We start from the raw sequence: 15,014 nt of genomic DNA on the forward strand, positions 1-15,014 counted from the left end.
CATGTCAGTCAGTCAGTCAGTCAGTCAGTCAGTCAGTCAGTCAGTCAGTCAGTCAGTCAGTCAGTCAGTCAGTCAGTCAGACGGACAGACAGACAGACAGACTGACCGACCTATTCTCCTGGAGAAGGTTTCTGTTGTGAAAGCTAACCTGTGTGTTTTGTGAGTAATTCATGTCTTTGACGAAGTCCTCGGCGGTTCTCATGGCCTTCTTCCTCTCATCAAAGTTGGCATTATGGCCTGTGGGACAGATCAGGTGGTCAAAGTTGTCCAGCAGTCAAAACAGGGGTGAGCTCAGGCATTACCTTTCCAGACAAAAAGCATCTTGTTTTTGCCGTGATCCAGGATGAAACACTCATCTGAGAGCAGGTCAGTCTGGTGGAACGGGTTCTCCTCCCTCACCAGGGTCACCTTCATGGATCCTGACGCATCAGACACCTGGATAAATCATTAAAAATGCTCAAATCAGCTGAGGCGGAAAGAAAAACCCATGAAAAGATCAGGTTTTGTGCACCAAATTACTGTTTATCAGTGCTTTTCCTTTTGAAAGCGTCCAATTAGCATCAGTCATTTTTCTTCACTGCAGCATCAACAAATCTAATCTGTTCATCAACGGTGGGTTTACTCATTAATAATCTATTTACATTATCTGGAGAGAGGTGAGAAAGGGGTTGGTGTAATTCAATAACTAAATGAAGTCTTTAATCTTCCAAACATTTCTATTCCACCAGCCATGTTTGGGTATAAGTTGAGTAGAAGTGTCAGTACTGCACCATATACAGTTTAGCCATTTTCCTGTTGTGCAGATCTGCCTCTGTGTCGTCGGCTTCATCACTCTGGGGCAGTTCAGGCTTGACTCCCAGGACCTGTGAGGGTTAGAGGTCATCATGCAAATCCAGTAAAACCAGCAAGAGCTTCAGCAAAACTGTCTGGGATATTTCACTTTCTTTGTCAACACGATGGAAGTGAAAACACTGGATATTCCCCCACTAAACTTCTGTAAACCGATTTCAACCCGGCCAGAGCTGTTCTCTTCAGTAATGTGTTCTGAGTTATTGGATCAGTGTCAGAAGTTTGGTGTCAAACGTGTCCTCTCAGCTGCTCCATCCAAGTGGAGATGATGAGCACTCTCATGCTGAAAACAGGAAAAAGTCTTTCTAGTGGCGTGAGCCTACCTCAGTGAGCTGGGACGGTTCCCCTCCGTCCTCAACCACCAGCAGCTCAGCACGAGCGTTCCTCTCGTTGTCCCGGATTCCTCTGGCAACCTGAGCCGCCTTCAGCCGCTCAAATTTGTTGCACTTGGATCCACACCACTGGTAGATTTTCTACAAATCAGAGACGAGCTGAAAATGGTTCTAGCATGCCGACAGTCACAGACAAGCCTTGGTCTCACGTCTCCAAGGTCCACGATGAAGCAGTCCCCAGTGTTGAAACTGGACCAGCTCAGAGGGACCTGGGTGGCTCTGACCACCCGCCGGCCCTTGATGTGAAGGAGTCGCTGTGCTGCAAGCTCGTTGGTGACGACATGGTGGAAACCTGAGGCCACGCCCCCTGTCTGGGAAAACAGAGGACCGTCAACCTTCTCCAGCATGACCGACCTTCACTTCTGTCCAGTGAGAATGTAGAAGGACATTTATGGAAGACAATCATTGACTTCAGGACCGTCAGAAACAAGACATCCCCACTTTCAGTTCACAAATTCAGATACATGTATACACATTTAGGTACAGACACTAACCCTAACCCTAACCCTAACTACACACATTGAAGTACAAGTACACACTTCTATCTTTTTGAGAACTTTCACAGCAATAACACACTCCCCAGAGCTATACCCTAACAATCAAATCTAGATTCAACCCTGACCCCTGACCCCAAACCCATGAACCTTCCAACCAGGTGTGAAGTCTCAAACACACCTTTAAAGTGGTGAAGACCAAAATAATGTCCTCATTTCCCAAGCGTGTCCTCACCTTGCTAGGAAATGTCTATTCTGGACCTCACTCTGTAGCATGGGCAAGATCTCACACACACACACACACACACACAAGTAAGGGACTCCGTCAAGCTGAAGAAAGAGTTCTATCGGGCCATGTTGGCCCATAAGTAAGCAATCTTTCATCATCAATCTTTATGGACATCGTTTCAAGGCGTAACCAGGGGCCAGAGGGATGAGAATAATCACTTCTACATCCAAGGCCATGGTTCTTGATTGGAAAAGGGTGGTTTGCCCTCTCTGGGTTGGTGGGGAAGTCCTGCCTCAGGTGGAGGTTCAGGTATCTCAGGGTCTTGTTTATGAGCGAGGCAAAGATGGAGCATGAGACAAGATCGCGGATACAAGAGGCCGAAGTGAGTTTCCTCCCTTAGAGAGAGGATGAGCAGCTAAATCACTCTGGAGGAGCTCGGAGTAGAGCCGCTGCTCCTGAGCATCAGGAGAATAATAAGTGTCTGGGGAGAGGAGGTCTGGGCAGCTCTGCTTAGGCTGCTGCCCCCCATGACCCCGGGTAAAGTGGAGGAGGACAAGATGAGACGGGAAAAGAGGTTTGTTTGTCCACGCGTGTGATGTGGATTTTGTAGATATAAATACGCGTTCTTTAGTGCAGATCACGTGATCCCTACTTTGTATGTGATCCCTTCCTTGAAGTAGCTGGTGAAGGTGGTTGACTCCGCCCCCTGCAGCTCTCTGTATTGGATGGGCTTTCCTCCAAAGTGGTCGTCCAGCTGCACAGTGTAGATGGCGGCGGAGGCGCTCTCATCCTGGCTGCACTCTCTCCCTTTAAACATCAAATGCAAACTCTTTAATGACTTCTTTACATTTCCTACCTGCCACGTTTGCTCTTCTTCTGTGGTTTGCGTGAATAATTCATTGTTTCCTGTTTAAAGCACTAAAATGTTTGCCTGCTTAATGATTAATGCTGAGGGATTATCGACTTCTTATGCTGCGAGAGGAAATGTTGTGTGAAGATTTCCCCTCACACAAATATCCTTCAGAATAATAAACGTGTCTTTTGGTGAGCTTCACCCTCACAGCTTGTTAAATGTCTTCAAACATGCTGTTATTCATGTTTGTCGAGTTGTGTTGTTCCAACCCTGCGGCAGGGTTAAACGTACATCACTGTGGGCCAGATTCCTGTTGTTCCTGAGAATATGAGCATCTGAAACATCAGCAGGACGTTAGTGGCTGCTCATTAGTTTAAAGGAGCAGTATCCCCTCCTCTACAGTATGGCTGCCAGTTAGAGCTAGAACATGTACTACAAGGAGCTACCGGGGCAAGCAGAGTCATACATGGCAATTTGTTGTCTGCTGAATATGTTTATGCATGTGTGATGGCCCGCGGCTACATTAAGTAGAGCAGAATTTAGAGTGAGGTTAGCTGGATCTTGCCTGTCCGTGAGAAAAGTTGGTTTTCATCTGCTATTTCAGCCATCTCCATCTTTCAAAGCGTCTCCTGTACAGATCCTCGTTTTGTTTCTGGCTTTGTTGGGAATCATAACGAGGCCTTTTAGGCTCAGTAGCATCCGAATCAGTAGTAATGCAACCTGAGCGCTCCTGACTTAACGATTGGGAGATTGGTGGACAGCCGGAACAACAGAACAAAACACTCAATATAAACATTATTTCCAGGCCGACTCTTTGCTTTTGAAACGACCCTATTCTGGCTGGACTACTGCTGTCAGTGAAATTAACATCAGTTTTGCACATCTGTGGACACATCAGGGCCACTTTCTGATCACTTTGCTGTCATACTGCTCCTTTAAACTTTGAGGCGGTCACAACTCGTACGGTGACAGGGTTGCTGCAGACGTGACCCTCTACACAGTTGTGGTCTTACCCAGCCAGTAGTGGAGGTGGTAGAAGAAGCTCTCTCTCTGTCTTATCGTGTTCAGAATCACGTAGGCGTCTCCGCTGTAAAAACTCCCATGGAGGCTTTGTGGAACCGGGACCAGCTCCAGGTTCTCCACCCTCCAGACCTGCAGGCCTGCCGTCCTCCCGGCAGCTAGGAACTCTTTGTGGAGAACCATGTTGGCTGCTGCAGTATTAAGAGGAGCGATGAACGCTGGGATGGCTGGGGGAAGAAAGAAACTACTCCTGGGAGTGTGCGGTCTCGTCTCTCCTCTTCCGACTCAAACACACACTGTGGGTGTGCCTGAACACCCCCCCCCCCCCAGAGCTGCTCTCTCTGGAGGTCAATGATGGCACAATCTTCTGAATGTACACACAAAAACAAGCAAAGGCTTCATCTTTACAGCGGTGAAACAAATCTGGACAGGATTATTTATTTGATGTGTGACGTTTTATTTTTGTTTGGCTTTGAACAAATTCTCATGTTATTGGTATTTACCTGCTTGAAATGGTCAAGAACTTAGTCATTTTTTCATCTAAACACATTTTTCTGTGCCATTATCAATGGATCCAGAGCTCCAGACCGCCCTCAAAGACATCAGGGTCTGGATGAGCCAAAACCTCCTCGAACCTCGAACTAAAACTGAACATATCACATGCTAGCTGCAAAACACCCGAGGAACATGTTCTCTACTGATGTAACCGTGCTAGGGCATTGATTTGGCCCCCAGTACCACTGGAAGGAACCTGGGTGTCTTGTTCTAACAGGATCTGTCGTTGGACATCCTCATTCTGCAACTTTCAAAGGCTGCCTTTTATCACCTCTGAAGTTTGGAACTTCTTGTCCCAAATTGATGCAGGGACTTCAGTCTGCCTGAACAAGTGATTATAGAGATTTTAAAATCCTCCTCCTTGCATATGAGGCTGTTAATGGCCTTCATCCTTTTATTTCAATGAACTTTTAACTCCTGAGCAGCCAACCAGAGTTGAACAACACAGCTTTGCTCGTGATTCTCAGGGTTTCCAAAAGCAGTAAAGTGAGCAGAGCCTTCAGCTTCAGCTGGACTTCCCTCTCAGGACTTAAGTTTCTCCTGGCCTGTTCAAGGGTCGAAGGTCAGGGGGGTCACATTTGTCCAGCTTGTAGAGCCCTCTGAAACCACAATGTGATTTTGATTGTACTGCTGCTGCTGTTACCTGCAGACCTACAGGTGTTTAAATCACTGACACGAGGAATGTTGAAGTGAAGGAACACTAAAAATGTCACTTGGGTTTGCTGCTGCTTTACCTTGTTCTGCTGGTTCTACTGGTTGTCAATGACAAACAAGCGAACAGCATAAGTATAGGAAGATGGAATCATCTGGGTCATCAGCCAGGAACCACCATTTCTTCACTCCTTTCATCCTGGAACATCACTTGGTGGCACAGGTGTCTCCCCTTCAACAAGCCAACGTCCCCTTTCTGTCCTCCTATGGTGTCTTTTTGGTAGTGTTATTTCTGTTACCTCAGATTACTCCTGCTTCCTTCATTAGATGTCTGGTCGGCAGCCCCATGTACCCTCAGCATCTGGCCTCCTCTGATAGATAGAAGTCTTCCAGACAGCCTCCCAGCACTCAGCAACCAGGGTGAGTCCTTGGTCCTCTTGCATGTGCAGGCAGCTTCAATCTCTGCTGGATAAGTGAGCTCAATGAGGGCAGATCTTGTCTTGGTGGTCCACCTCTCCATGTCAGGGTGGGGAGATGTTGCCGTGTTCTCCACTAGGAAGCAGTGCTGCCTGTCAAGTTTGACTCTCATGTCCCCCTGGTTGGGGGTAACAGCCCTTCTCAACAGCTTCCTCGAGACCAGGTCATCTGTAGTGTCTCGGGGATCCACTCTTCCACAGATCTTCCCATCCATGATTACCTCAAAGGCTGCCATGAACAAGAAGGGAGAGGCCGCACACCCTGTAGCAACTTTCCTAACGGTTGCCACCGGTGTGGACATGTTGGGCTGGGACAGTTAGTGCCCGTTTAGCCATTCTCATGCAGGTAGATGGTCATCCTTCCGACCAGCACTCAGGAACCTTCTGCTTCTACATTCAGCAGGGTCTGACCTCCTCCCACAAGTTCCAGCACCAAGGACAGGACACATAAGTGATCACGTCTGTTACTTGTTAGCACTGGGGAGCGAGTCTATGCCACTGGATTCCATCTTTGATGGCAGCATTGAAGAGGAGATTTCACAGTATCACGATGTAAAACTTTATTCCACAAGTTCAAAATAACATTAGTTAAATGTTAGAGGAAAGCTCTGCACGCCACCTTAAATGAGATATTTATATAAGTGTTCAAGAAATCTGACAAAGGAGTGAAATGTCCCGTTAGAAACAAAATAACACGTTATGAAATGGAGATTGGAAACATAAATTATAGACAGATTTCAGTAGTGTGATGTGTCTTCATCCGTGTTTAAGGAAAAAAACTTCATTTTCAAGCACTAAAACATCAGGAGAGAAACAGAAAATGCTCCGACCTTCAGATTGTTTGTTTATGTTAAGCTCTTATTTGTTTGTGAATTGATTTTATCATCCATATTTTTAAAACTTTTTGCCTTTAATTTTGGGGGCTAAAAGTTGCAGAAACAAGCATAAATGTGAACTTGAGGCTTCCTAAATGAAAAAAGGACAAATCTGAGAACTAAATTACCTCAAGCTGTTATTCGTAAAGTGCACAAATCTTTTCAGCCTCTCAGCAGCACAGACTGTGACCGCCGATCACGGTTGCTAGGTGGAAAAATAAATAAGGAACAAGTCTACAAAGACAACCTGATACTGGTTGGAATATGACAATGAAAACAAGCTTCATGACTGGAAAAATAAAACGAGGTTTGAGAACATTTAAAATTAGTGGAGGAAAGTTAACACTTTCTTTACATTAGAGTGAGTTCAGTTAAGTGTATTAAAAGGGTTCAAGAACGAAAGTGTGCGCTTCCACGGATACTTTAGCTTTGTCACGCTACCTTTCTGCTAAGCTTTCAAAGGAGTCCACTGAAACCGGACTGTGCTGGAGCGGAGCCGGGCTCTACTCAGCGGTCTGAGGAGCAACACTCAGCGCTCTGATGGAGGTAGTGTTCCCGCCACAATCCACGTACTGGTACACCTCCTGGGACACCTGCTCAGCATGACCGAAGTACGTCGTGGTGACGGTGACTCTGCGGAGGAGGTGGAAGAGCTCAGACACTAGAAACAGCCCGACATTTCAGCTGAAAGCTCCAGGGTCCACTCACTGCATCATGACGACGATGTTGTGGACCTTGATGGTCTGAAGGGTGCAGTAATCGCTAGAAAATCAAAACCTTTGATTAGTTCCATCAGCCACACCTGAAGGAGTACAAGCTACAAATCCAGAGAGGTGTATACTGACAACATGTAGTTCAGCTCATCGGCCATGAGGGTCGGAACCATGTAATCAATCTGAAATCAGGATCAGCAGATGAAATAAGCACATAGAAGGAGACCCACCTGGACATCCTGCAGGGGGACCTACCTGTTTCATGTCCAGAGGACTGATGGCGGTGGTGTTGCTGAGGCGAGATTTACCGATCACGGTCTTGGCGAACTGAACCTGAGCCGTGATGTTGGCCACCTCCACCGCGTAGTAGTTGTTGTTGGTGATGTTCAGGGAGTTCTGCGGGACAACAAGCGTTCTTAGCACCCGCGCCGCCTTCCGCTGCGGCCAAAAAGACGTGCGGACGCTCACCGTGATGTTGAGGTAGACGCTGCGTTTGTCTTTGTTGTAGCTGACAAAAACAGACTTCACGCCAACGTACGACACGTCGATAGAGCGAGGGAAGAGGAAGAAGACGGCGAGCCCAGAGAGCAGCAGGCAGACCAAGACAGATGCTGACACATACAGCTTCCTGTGGACAAAGGGCGACAGGACAGCATGTCTTCTGCTATTCGAAATTATCCAATAAACTTGGGCCTGGAATTAACTGACAGGTGTGCAGTGTTTGGCCGGAAGGGGGCGACACTGAGAACGGTAAAATCAACAACTACCGAAGAAATCTTGTTGGACAAGATTTTTTTCTTTGGGACAAAGTTAATAGTGAGAACTTTGATTTAGTAAATGCCAAAAATTAAACGGGAAGAAGACTACAAAGTCCCCCTCAGCTCATGATTTTGTCCATGTTGCTTTTCAGTATTAATTTCAGAGCTTTTAGCTGTATAGGTTTGGTTCCAACGCGTCTGGTCTGTGAGGTTTTGTCATTGCCACTTTTATTCCGTTATAAATGACATCTAACATCAGTTTTCCATCAAGGCACAGATTTTCAAGCCTTACGTCCTCCGGGGCTGCAGCCTTTGATCGCTGTAGGGGATCAACGCCACGAGTTGATTCTCTTGTCCTGAAACAGCGATTGATCACATTACATAAGATCTGTTCTGCTTTCATGACACGACCACAGAAATCCTCCGGGTTTACCTCTGGGGATCCTCCCCAGTGCCCTGACATGTGGGAATGTCACCACTGTCCCGACCCTCGTGAAACTCCACATAGGGAAACTGGGAGACATCTCCGCCCTTCCCGTCCTCACTGTGGCTGTCCTCCAGAGGAGATATCAGGCTCTCTCGCGCCTCCTGCTGGCTGCAGTGTGAGTTGAGCTGGGAAAAAGACTTCCCCATAATCACATCTGCCAACAGAAACAATCAGTGAGCAATCAGAACAAATGAAGGAAGCGTGCGCTATCTGCAGAGGCTCAAATGCATCAGCGACTGATCAGCGATTGCTACTGTTGTAGCAAACCTCAGTTTCCATGTATCGGAATGAGCCGTTTCTCACTGTATAAGTGTGGACGCCACCTCTCGGCCATCACAGGCCCCAATAACAACAATAACCGCTCAATAAAACCTTCAAGTGAGTTGCAGGCTTTAAAAACGGCCCTCGCGGGTTGTTGGTGCTGCTCACTTCAGTATGTCCAGGTACCAGAAAACTGGGTTAGGGTCACAGGTAGGTGCTGAGGGAGCAACATCCGGGTTGGGTCAGTAATCAGGTCCCACTTGGGGTCCCCTCACTCACCAATAGATCCTGTAAGTGGCCCCAAATACTGCAGCCTGTGGCCTGAAGGACCTGCTGAGCAACCCTCGTTGCTTGGGTTGCATCTTTTAGCCTCAGTGACCTTTGTTATCAGTCACAACGATAAGAAGCTGATGTACTTTCGACCCAGACACCACAGGAGGACAAAGGGGAACATTTCCTCAACAAGTCAGAAATAGAAACGCTAATCTAACGTAGTCCTTCGTCTACTAGCTTCCGCTTCTTACACAACAGTATTTACATTGGTTTTCTATTTATATATATCTGTGTATAGCTTTTAGAAATGCTTCTCACACACGTTTGTAATTAACTCCAACTAGCAAGATGACGTTGAAGGTGGGGGACTAACTAGGGTTAGCTCAGGCCTGAGGATGGAATAAGATAGAAGAAGCATGACTAACATAATAACCAAAGAATGATGGATATAATAATAAAACAACAAACCAAATAACCACAACAGTCCAGAATGGTCTGAAGCCAACAAGGAGCCGTAAAAACATTTTTTTCATGTACAACAATCTTCACCGAGGATTCAGATTTTAGGTGTATAGCGGCTTTGACACACACATGGTTTTAAAAACATTAAATCTTACAAGTTCATGCAGGCAACTGTTAAGCTGTAAGTAACTAGCATCGGAAAGCTTTTAGTAACCTGTTGTTGTGACGCCGCCGCTGCTTGCTGCTGCATAATGCTAATGCTACAGGCGAACACGCATGCGCGGTTCTGATGCCTTCGCAACGATCGGAAAAAAGATCCTTCAACAAATCAAACCTTTATTTATATTTATCTTTTACAATCAAAATTGTTCAAGGCGCTTTCCAGAAATCCCAGGGCCTAACAACAGACAAGCAACAGTGGCAAGGAAAAACTCCCCCTTTAACAGGAAGAAACCTTGAGCAGGACCAGGCTCATGTAGGGGGACCCTCCTGCTGATGGGGGGGAGGAGAGGAGAGGAGAGGAGGAGAGGGAGAGGGAGGAGAGGAGAGGAGAGGAGAGGAGAGGAGAGGAGAGGAGAGGAGAGGAGAGGAGAGGCACAGAGCACAGAAACACACATAAAAATACACTATTTATACAAGCCGCCGGTCGAGAGGGTCGCGTGGCCAGAGGGTCGTCATGCAGCTCCAAAGGCGTCGATACCTGTAAATGAATACAGAAGGGGGGGGGGGGGGGGGGGGGCAGAAAAACTACACAAGAATCAGCCAGGGGGGTGACAGAGGCCTGTCATGTTCATCGTAACCAGTGTTTCATGTTATAGTTACAGTTGTAACTAAACAGTTATGGTTGAAATACAGAAACATAAAACACAATTTTACGTTATTGACGTCAAAATGAGACCGAGACGTCATAGCTGAAAACCCAATAACTAGGTGATGCTTTATTTAGCGTACATTGTTGTTATTATTGTTGTTGTTATTGTTGTTGTTATTATTATTTTTGTTGTTGTTTTGTTGTTTACCATTAGGTTTTAATCTTTAAAACAACGGTTACAGGCGTAGTCGATTTTACAATTTTAACAATTTTATAATTAGAATAAAAAATAAAAATGGAAAATAAATCAAGATATTTTAACACGAGTTGCAATAATTCCTAAATGAAGCAAATGACCATTTATTCATTACAGTTGGCCCCAAATCTTGAAGGTAATATAATATACAGTGTAATGAATAAACAATCAGAATTTTGAAGAATATTTTATGCATCTTTTTAAGTACAATAATGTAAAATTGCCAACATGTCTTGTTGTTTTCATCACCACTGATTGAGTCTCAGAGCAGCAGCGGGAATCTTCAGCTTCTGAGAGTTCTAAATTCTTAAATTGCAGCCCTCATTATTTCTATCAACCAAACCAATTGGCTGTGATTGAAGAGTCCAAACAATCAAGACCGTCATTGTAGGTCAGACCCACATGAAGAGGAACCAACTGAAGAACGAAGAATTGTGCTGATTAGATACGAGCCAGCGACAGAAACAAAAAGAGCTTTTCAAAGACCCCAGAGTAAAGATGGCTGAGGTCACAGCAACGGTCACCGGGAGCGTGAAGTGATCCAGTCTCATCTGTTCTCTGGGGGATTGTGGCTGGAGTCCACTTTTAAACCACGTTTACTCCCTCAGTGTTTACAGGCCTTTGAACTGCGAGGTTTCCCTCACGTAGCCACAGAGCAGCTGAATTATTATAAACATGTTCCATTCGAAACTCTTTTCTTAAGGATGTCACTGTGATCCATGCGTGCGTGGCAACAGATCCTCCTGCACGTGCCGCCTGCTGCCTGCTCGTCTCCTCTCAGGATCTGAGGTGATGGGAGTGGTCTTCACCAGCTGAGCTGCAGAAGAAAAGCATGGCTGACCCACATTCAACCAGGGTGCAGCCCAGGAAACACTGCTGCAGAGCTGAGGATCAATAATCCAACTGAAATCAGATCAGCTCTGACTCTATATTATATATTATCGATCAGATGAAGCTTAAGGAAAACGTTCACCCGGAATGTGGAATTTGATGCGTCCAATAGAGATGCTCCCACACCCCTCTGCCTCTCTGTTTAAGTGCCATGCAGCTAACAGGGATGTGATCAGGTGGTGATTTCCGCCCTGCAGCGCCCTCTGTGGATGTGATTCGGAAGCACACCTGTTTTGCAAGTTCTGTTGAGAAGAAAAACAGCAGTGGGTTTGTGATCCCCCTGGATAGTGGGCCTTGTAGAAGGGGGATGAAGAAAGGGCAGAACATCTCCCACTAGAGGAGCCAGACATGAGACCCGCTGGAATTCCCACTCTGGCATCACTCATCTGACCTGGAGACAGAGGCTGGTTTGGCCTGGAGTTGATCCCCTCGTGAAGTGGTGATCTGGGCCAGCATCAGGGCCAGATTTCCACTTTTCTAAAGCCTAACTCTGAATGGTTGACGAAGCGCTGATGCTGTCGACATCAAGCAGGAGAACAGTGAGCGACTGAGGCTCCTTCCACCTTCTCTGTTCCACTTTAGGAATGGTGTTTTCTGACCTCTGTCGACCTCTGTCCGGTCACCTTTAAACATTACACACGCCAAACGTGTGCTTGATGGCTGAAGGAAGCCTGCAGCAATCATGTCACACTCAACGCTTCAGCAAATTATGGTGATTGTGCGTGATGTTCCACTCAGCCCCTCAACACTACAGCAATCAGGTTGCTTAGTGAAGGAGGAGAAACCGGTGAAGAGCCTGACACTGATGGAAAATGGGCTTCGCTTCGCTTCTCGGAGATGTTTCAGCTGTAAAGGTCCTTCAGGTCTGAGGTACCTTTAGTCCAGTGGGCCGTGAAGAATTTAGCTCTGCATCTTTGAAACTCAAAATGGGATAAAGATGATTGAAAAAGAACCATTGACCATCCTGGCGATGTGACATTTTAGATCAAGATCAAACTCTCACTTAGAGCTTCGTTAGGCTGGTTGGAAACCACTAATTAACGATGTCGACGGGCTGCCATCGTGGATGGTCCAGCCTGAATTCCAGCCATTGATTTCCCCGTGTGTTATGATTTAATACCATACTCAAATAGAACATCTCATGATTTTATTGAGGACACATTTCGATCGGATCTTAAGCTTCGCCGGTGATGCCTCCCCTGATGGACAGCCTCTCGCGTCCGTTCGGCTGTCTTCATCTCCACTCGCCTGCCTCTGGGTGCAACCCTCCTTCCTGCTTGAAAGCCCCAGTTTGAGCTCGGAGAAACCAGGAGGCGGTTGTGTTTGCCCCATTTTTGCGCTCTACTCCACCTCCCAACAACATGAGCAACACGAGCTCCTGCTCCTGTGCTGCTTTTCATGACCTGGATTCTTTCTGTTGGAAACGGATGATTGAGAGAGAATGACTGGAAATGCATTGACATCACAATCCCGAAGTGGGAGTAAAAGAGGCTAGAAAGAAGGTCTCATCTGTTGAAATGCGTCCTTTAAACGGATTCTACGGCTGGAGAATCCTGGTGGGACCGCTGCAGGATTCTGGTGGATAAAAGAGAAATAAACATTTTATTGGTGTTTAACTGACTGTATCTCACCAGTTCGGATGTGGGATCCTTCACTTCCAAGCATCTGATTGGTGTTCAGCTGCATGACAGGCAGAGGGAAGAGTCGCTCCAGACCTGGAGGTTCTTGTCTCTGGGAAGGAATGCTGCTGTAGACTTCTCATTGGCAGAGCCCCGCAGATCCTCGGGGGTCGTGAGGAGTGCAGCGCAGGGGGGTACGTGTGAAGGGGGATGGGAAAAGCATGTGGGAAGGATAAAAAAACACGCCGGCGTTGGTTATTCCATCCTCATTACGGCTAATATCCTGTCAGCTTTGGTGGCGTTTCTTTAAACTTCAGTCCCACTTTCATCAACATCCCACATTCATCGACCAGCCTCACTGTTGCAGATCTCTCTGAATCTCACACAAGTCTTATTTATTCTACTCTGATACATTAGAAAATGCTGAAATAATTGTGAACGGCAAAGGTTTTATTTCCTTTCCCCATTAAGAAACAAATTGTTCACGCTTGACGTCTCAAAGAGCGCCGACGGCTCCCAATGTGCACGAAAATACCAACGCAAAGATACCGACTGGAGCAAATGTTGGAGATCAACCATCGTCCAGTGTACGAGACCTCGGTCCAACTATTGACTCCGCCCTGCCGCCGCCTCCAGACCGGTGACGGACGGACGGGCACCAGAGCGCTGTGAAAGAGTCAGTATTTAATGACAACATATTTTATAACAGCATATTTAACAAACATAACTTTAGATCCCAACTCAATCAATCAAAACCAGTAGAATGACGCAGGCCTGGAAATTAAAATCCACGGTCATGTGACCAGTCTGAAGTAGTTTCATGATTTCACAGTAAACAGACTCTGCTTGGAGGTGTGGTATCTGTGGTTGTCATGACAACACGTGTGCGTGGTCGCTTCTGCAGTGCCCCCCCCAGTCTGAGCCAATAAGGTTGAAGACAATAGAAAAGTGGCTAACGGCGCCCTGATGTCAGCAGTAATTGGCTCTGACTGACATGAGCGGGATTAACGGCGAGGGCCACAATAATCTACCGAGCTTCGATGTTCCAGGAGCTCAAAGATCGCAGTTCTGAACAAAACGTCTGAGAGCGCCTCGGTTAAATCAGAGTCCAAATATCCTGTAAACCTTCAACCGGCTGAGCACCGCTGTCTGATCAGCAACCGGCCCAGTCCTGAGCCCTCAGAAGCCCTAAGCGTAATTGGTCAGAGGCCCTTCAAACACACACACACACACACGCACACACACACACACACACACACACACACACACACACACACACACAAACACAGTTCCAATCTTTCCTATTGACTTAAGATGCTATTAAAAAATGTGTATATTTAATAGTAGTTACTACAGAATCCCACAGAAATCTGCCCCCTCTGACCCTCTTCAATACCTTCAGTGGTACCAGGGTAGTTCTCTTACCCACACACATTAAAGCGAGCAATTAACGCACACAACACGCCCCCTTTTCTGTCGCTGTCGCGCTGATTTTGGTGTGTCAGGCTTGTTTGAACTGGGAGACATTAAAATGTCTGAAGGTGCTGGCGGCATTGACGGATAAACAAGTTAAAAACAAAGCTTTTTTTCAGCTTTATTTCCTTTTTATATATACTCTATGTTTTTTAGTGGACCTTAATTTTGCAAGTCTCTGCCAGGAAATTGTGGCCCTCCACGCTCTGTGTGCGGCGGCCCTGACCGGCAATAAATAACAAGATCCCCCATCAGCCAATCACAGGTGGGGGTAAACCAGGGATGGTTCTGACCTTGGTCTCACCTTCAGCTGCAACCCCTTGTGCTGTCATTCTAATTTCAGGATTAGGCTTGTTTTTGTGTGATTACGGGGAAATACAAGTTTTTTTACAACTGTTTTTTTACAAAGAAAGCTGATTGTAAGAGAACAATAGTGTCGGTTTAATCTGCCCTTTATCCTGCTCTCATCCGTATCTGTGAGGCCTTTTTAACCTGCTATGCGTTAAGTCAAAGCTACTGCTAACATTCGCTATATTTGACTTCAACACTTCACCATCAGTGAGATAAGGGGAGGGATGGAGGGATGGAGGGGTGGAGGGGTGGAGGGGTGGGCGTG

At 46.5% G+C, this 15,014-nt stretch overlaps 2 protein-coding genes across 2 annotated transcripts in view; both read right to left on the reverse strand.

Moving 5' to 3' along the window:
• Positions 1–4,132, reverse strand: part of LOC115251840 (adseverin-like) — a 4,817-nt gene extending 685 nt beyond the window's left edge. Inside the window, exons 1-7 of the mRNA XM_029845511.1 lie at positions 3,831–4,132; positions 2,617–2,771; positions 1,391–1,552; positions 1,173–1,322; positions 771–863; positions 303–435; positions 111–237 (exon numbers count right to left, since the gene is read on the reverse strand). Coding sequence (XP_029701371.1) covers positions 111–237; positions 303–435; positions 771–863; positions 1,173–1,322; positions 1,391–1,552; positions 2,617–2,771; positions 3,831–4,020 — 1,010 coding nt within the window. The 5' untranslated portion in view covers positions 4,021–4,132. The remainder of the gene's footprint in view (positions 1–110; positions 238–302; positions 436–770; positions 864–1,172; positions 1,323–1,390; positions 1,553–2,616; positions 2,772–3,830) is intronic.
• Positions 4,133–6,064: 1,932 nt separating this feature from the next.
• Positions 6,065–8,528, reverse strand: LOC115246523 (transmembrane protein 106B-like). The gene is given in 8 exon segments (XM_029845532.1): positions 6,065–7,027; positions 7,103–7,156; positions 7,240–7,289; positions 7,363–7,503; positions 7,576–7,735; positions 8,158–8,221; positions 8,299–8,314; positions 8,316–8,528. Coding segments are annotated over 8 exon segments (798 nt in total). The 5' UTR covers positions 8,499–8,528; the 3' UTR covers positions 6,065–6,897.
• Between the last annotated feature and the right edge of the window lie 6,486 nt (positions 8,529–15,014).

The sequence above is a fragment of the Takifugu rubripes genome, chromosome 12 (assembly GCF_901000725.2).
Source record: "Takifugu rubripes chromosome 12, fTakRub1.2, whole genome shotgun sequence".
NCBI lineage: Eukaryota > Metazoa > Chordata > Actinopteri > Tetraodontiformes > Tetraodontidae > Takifugu > Takifugu rubripes.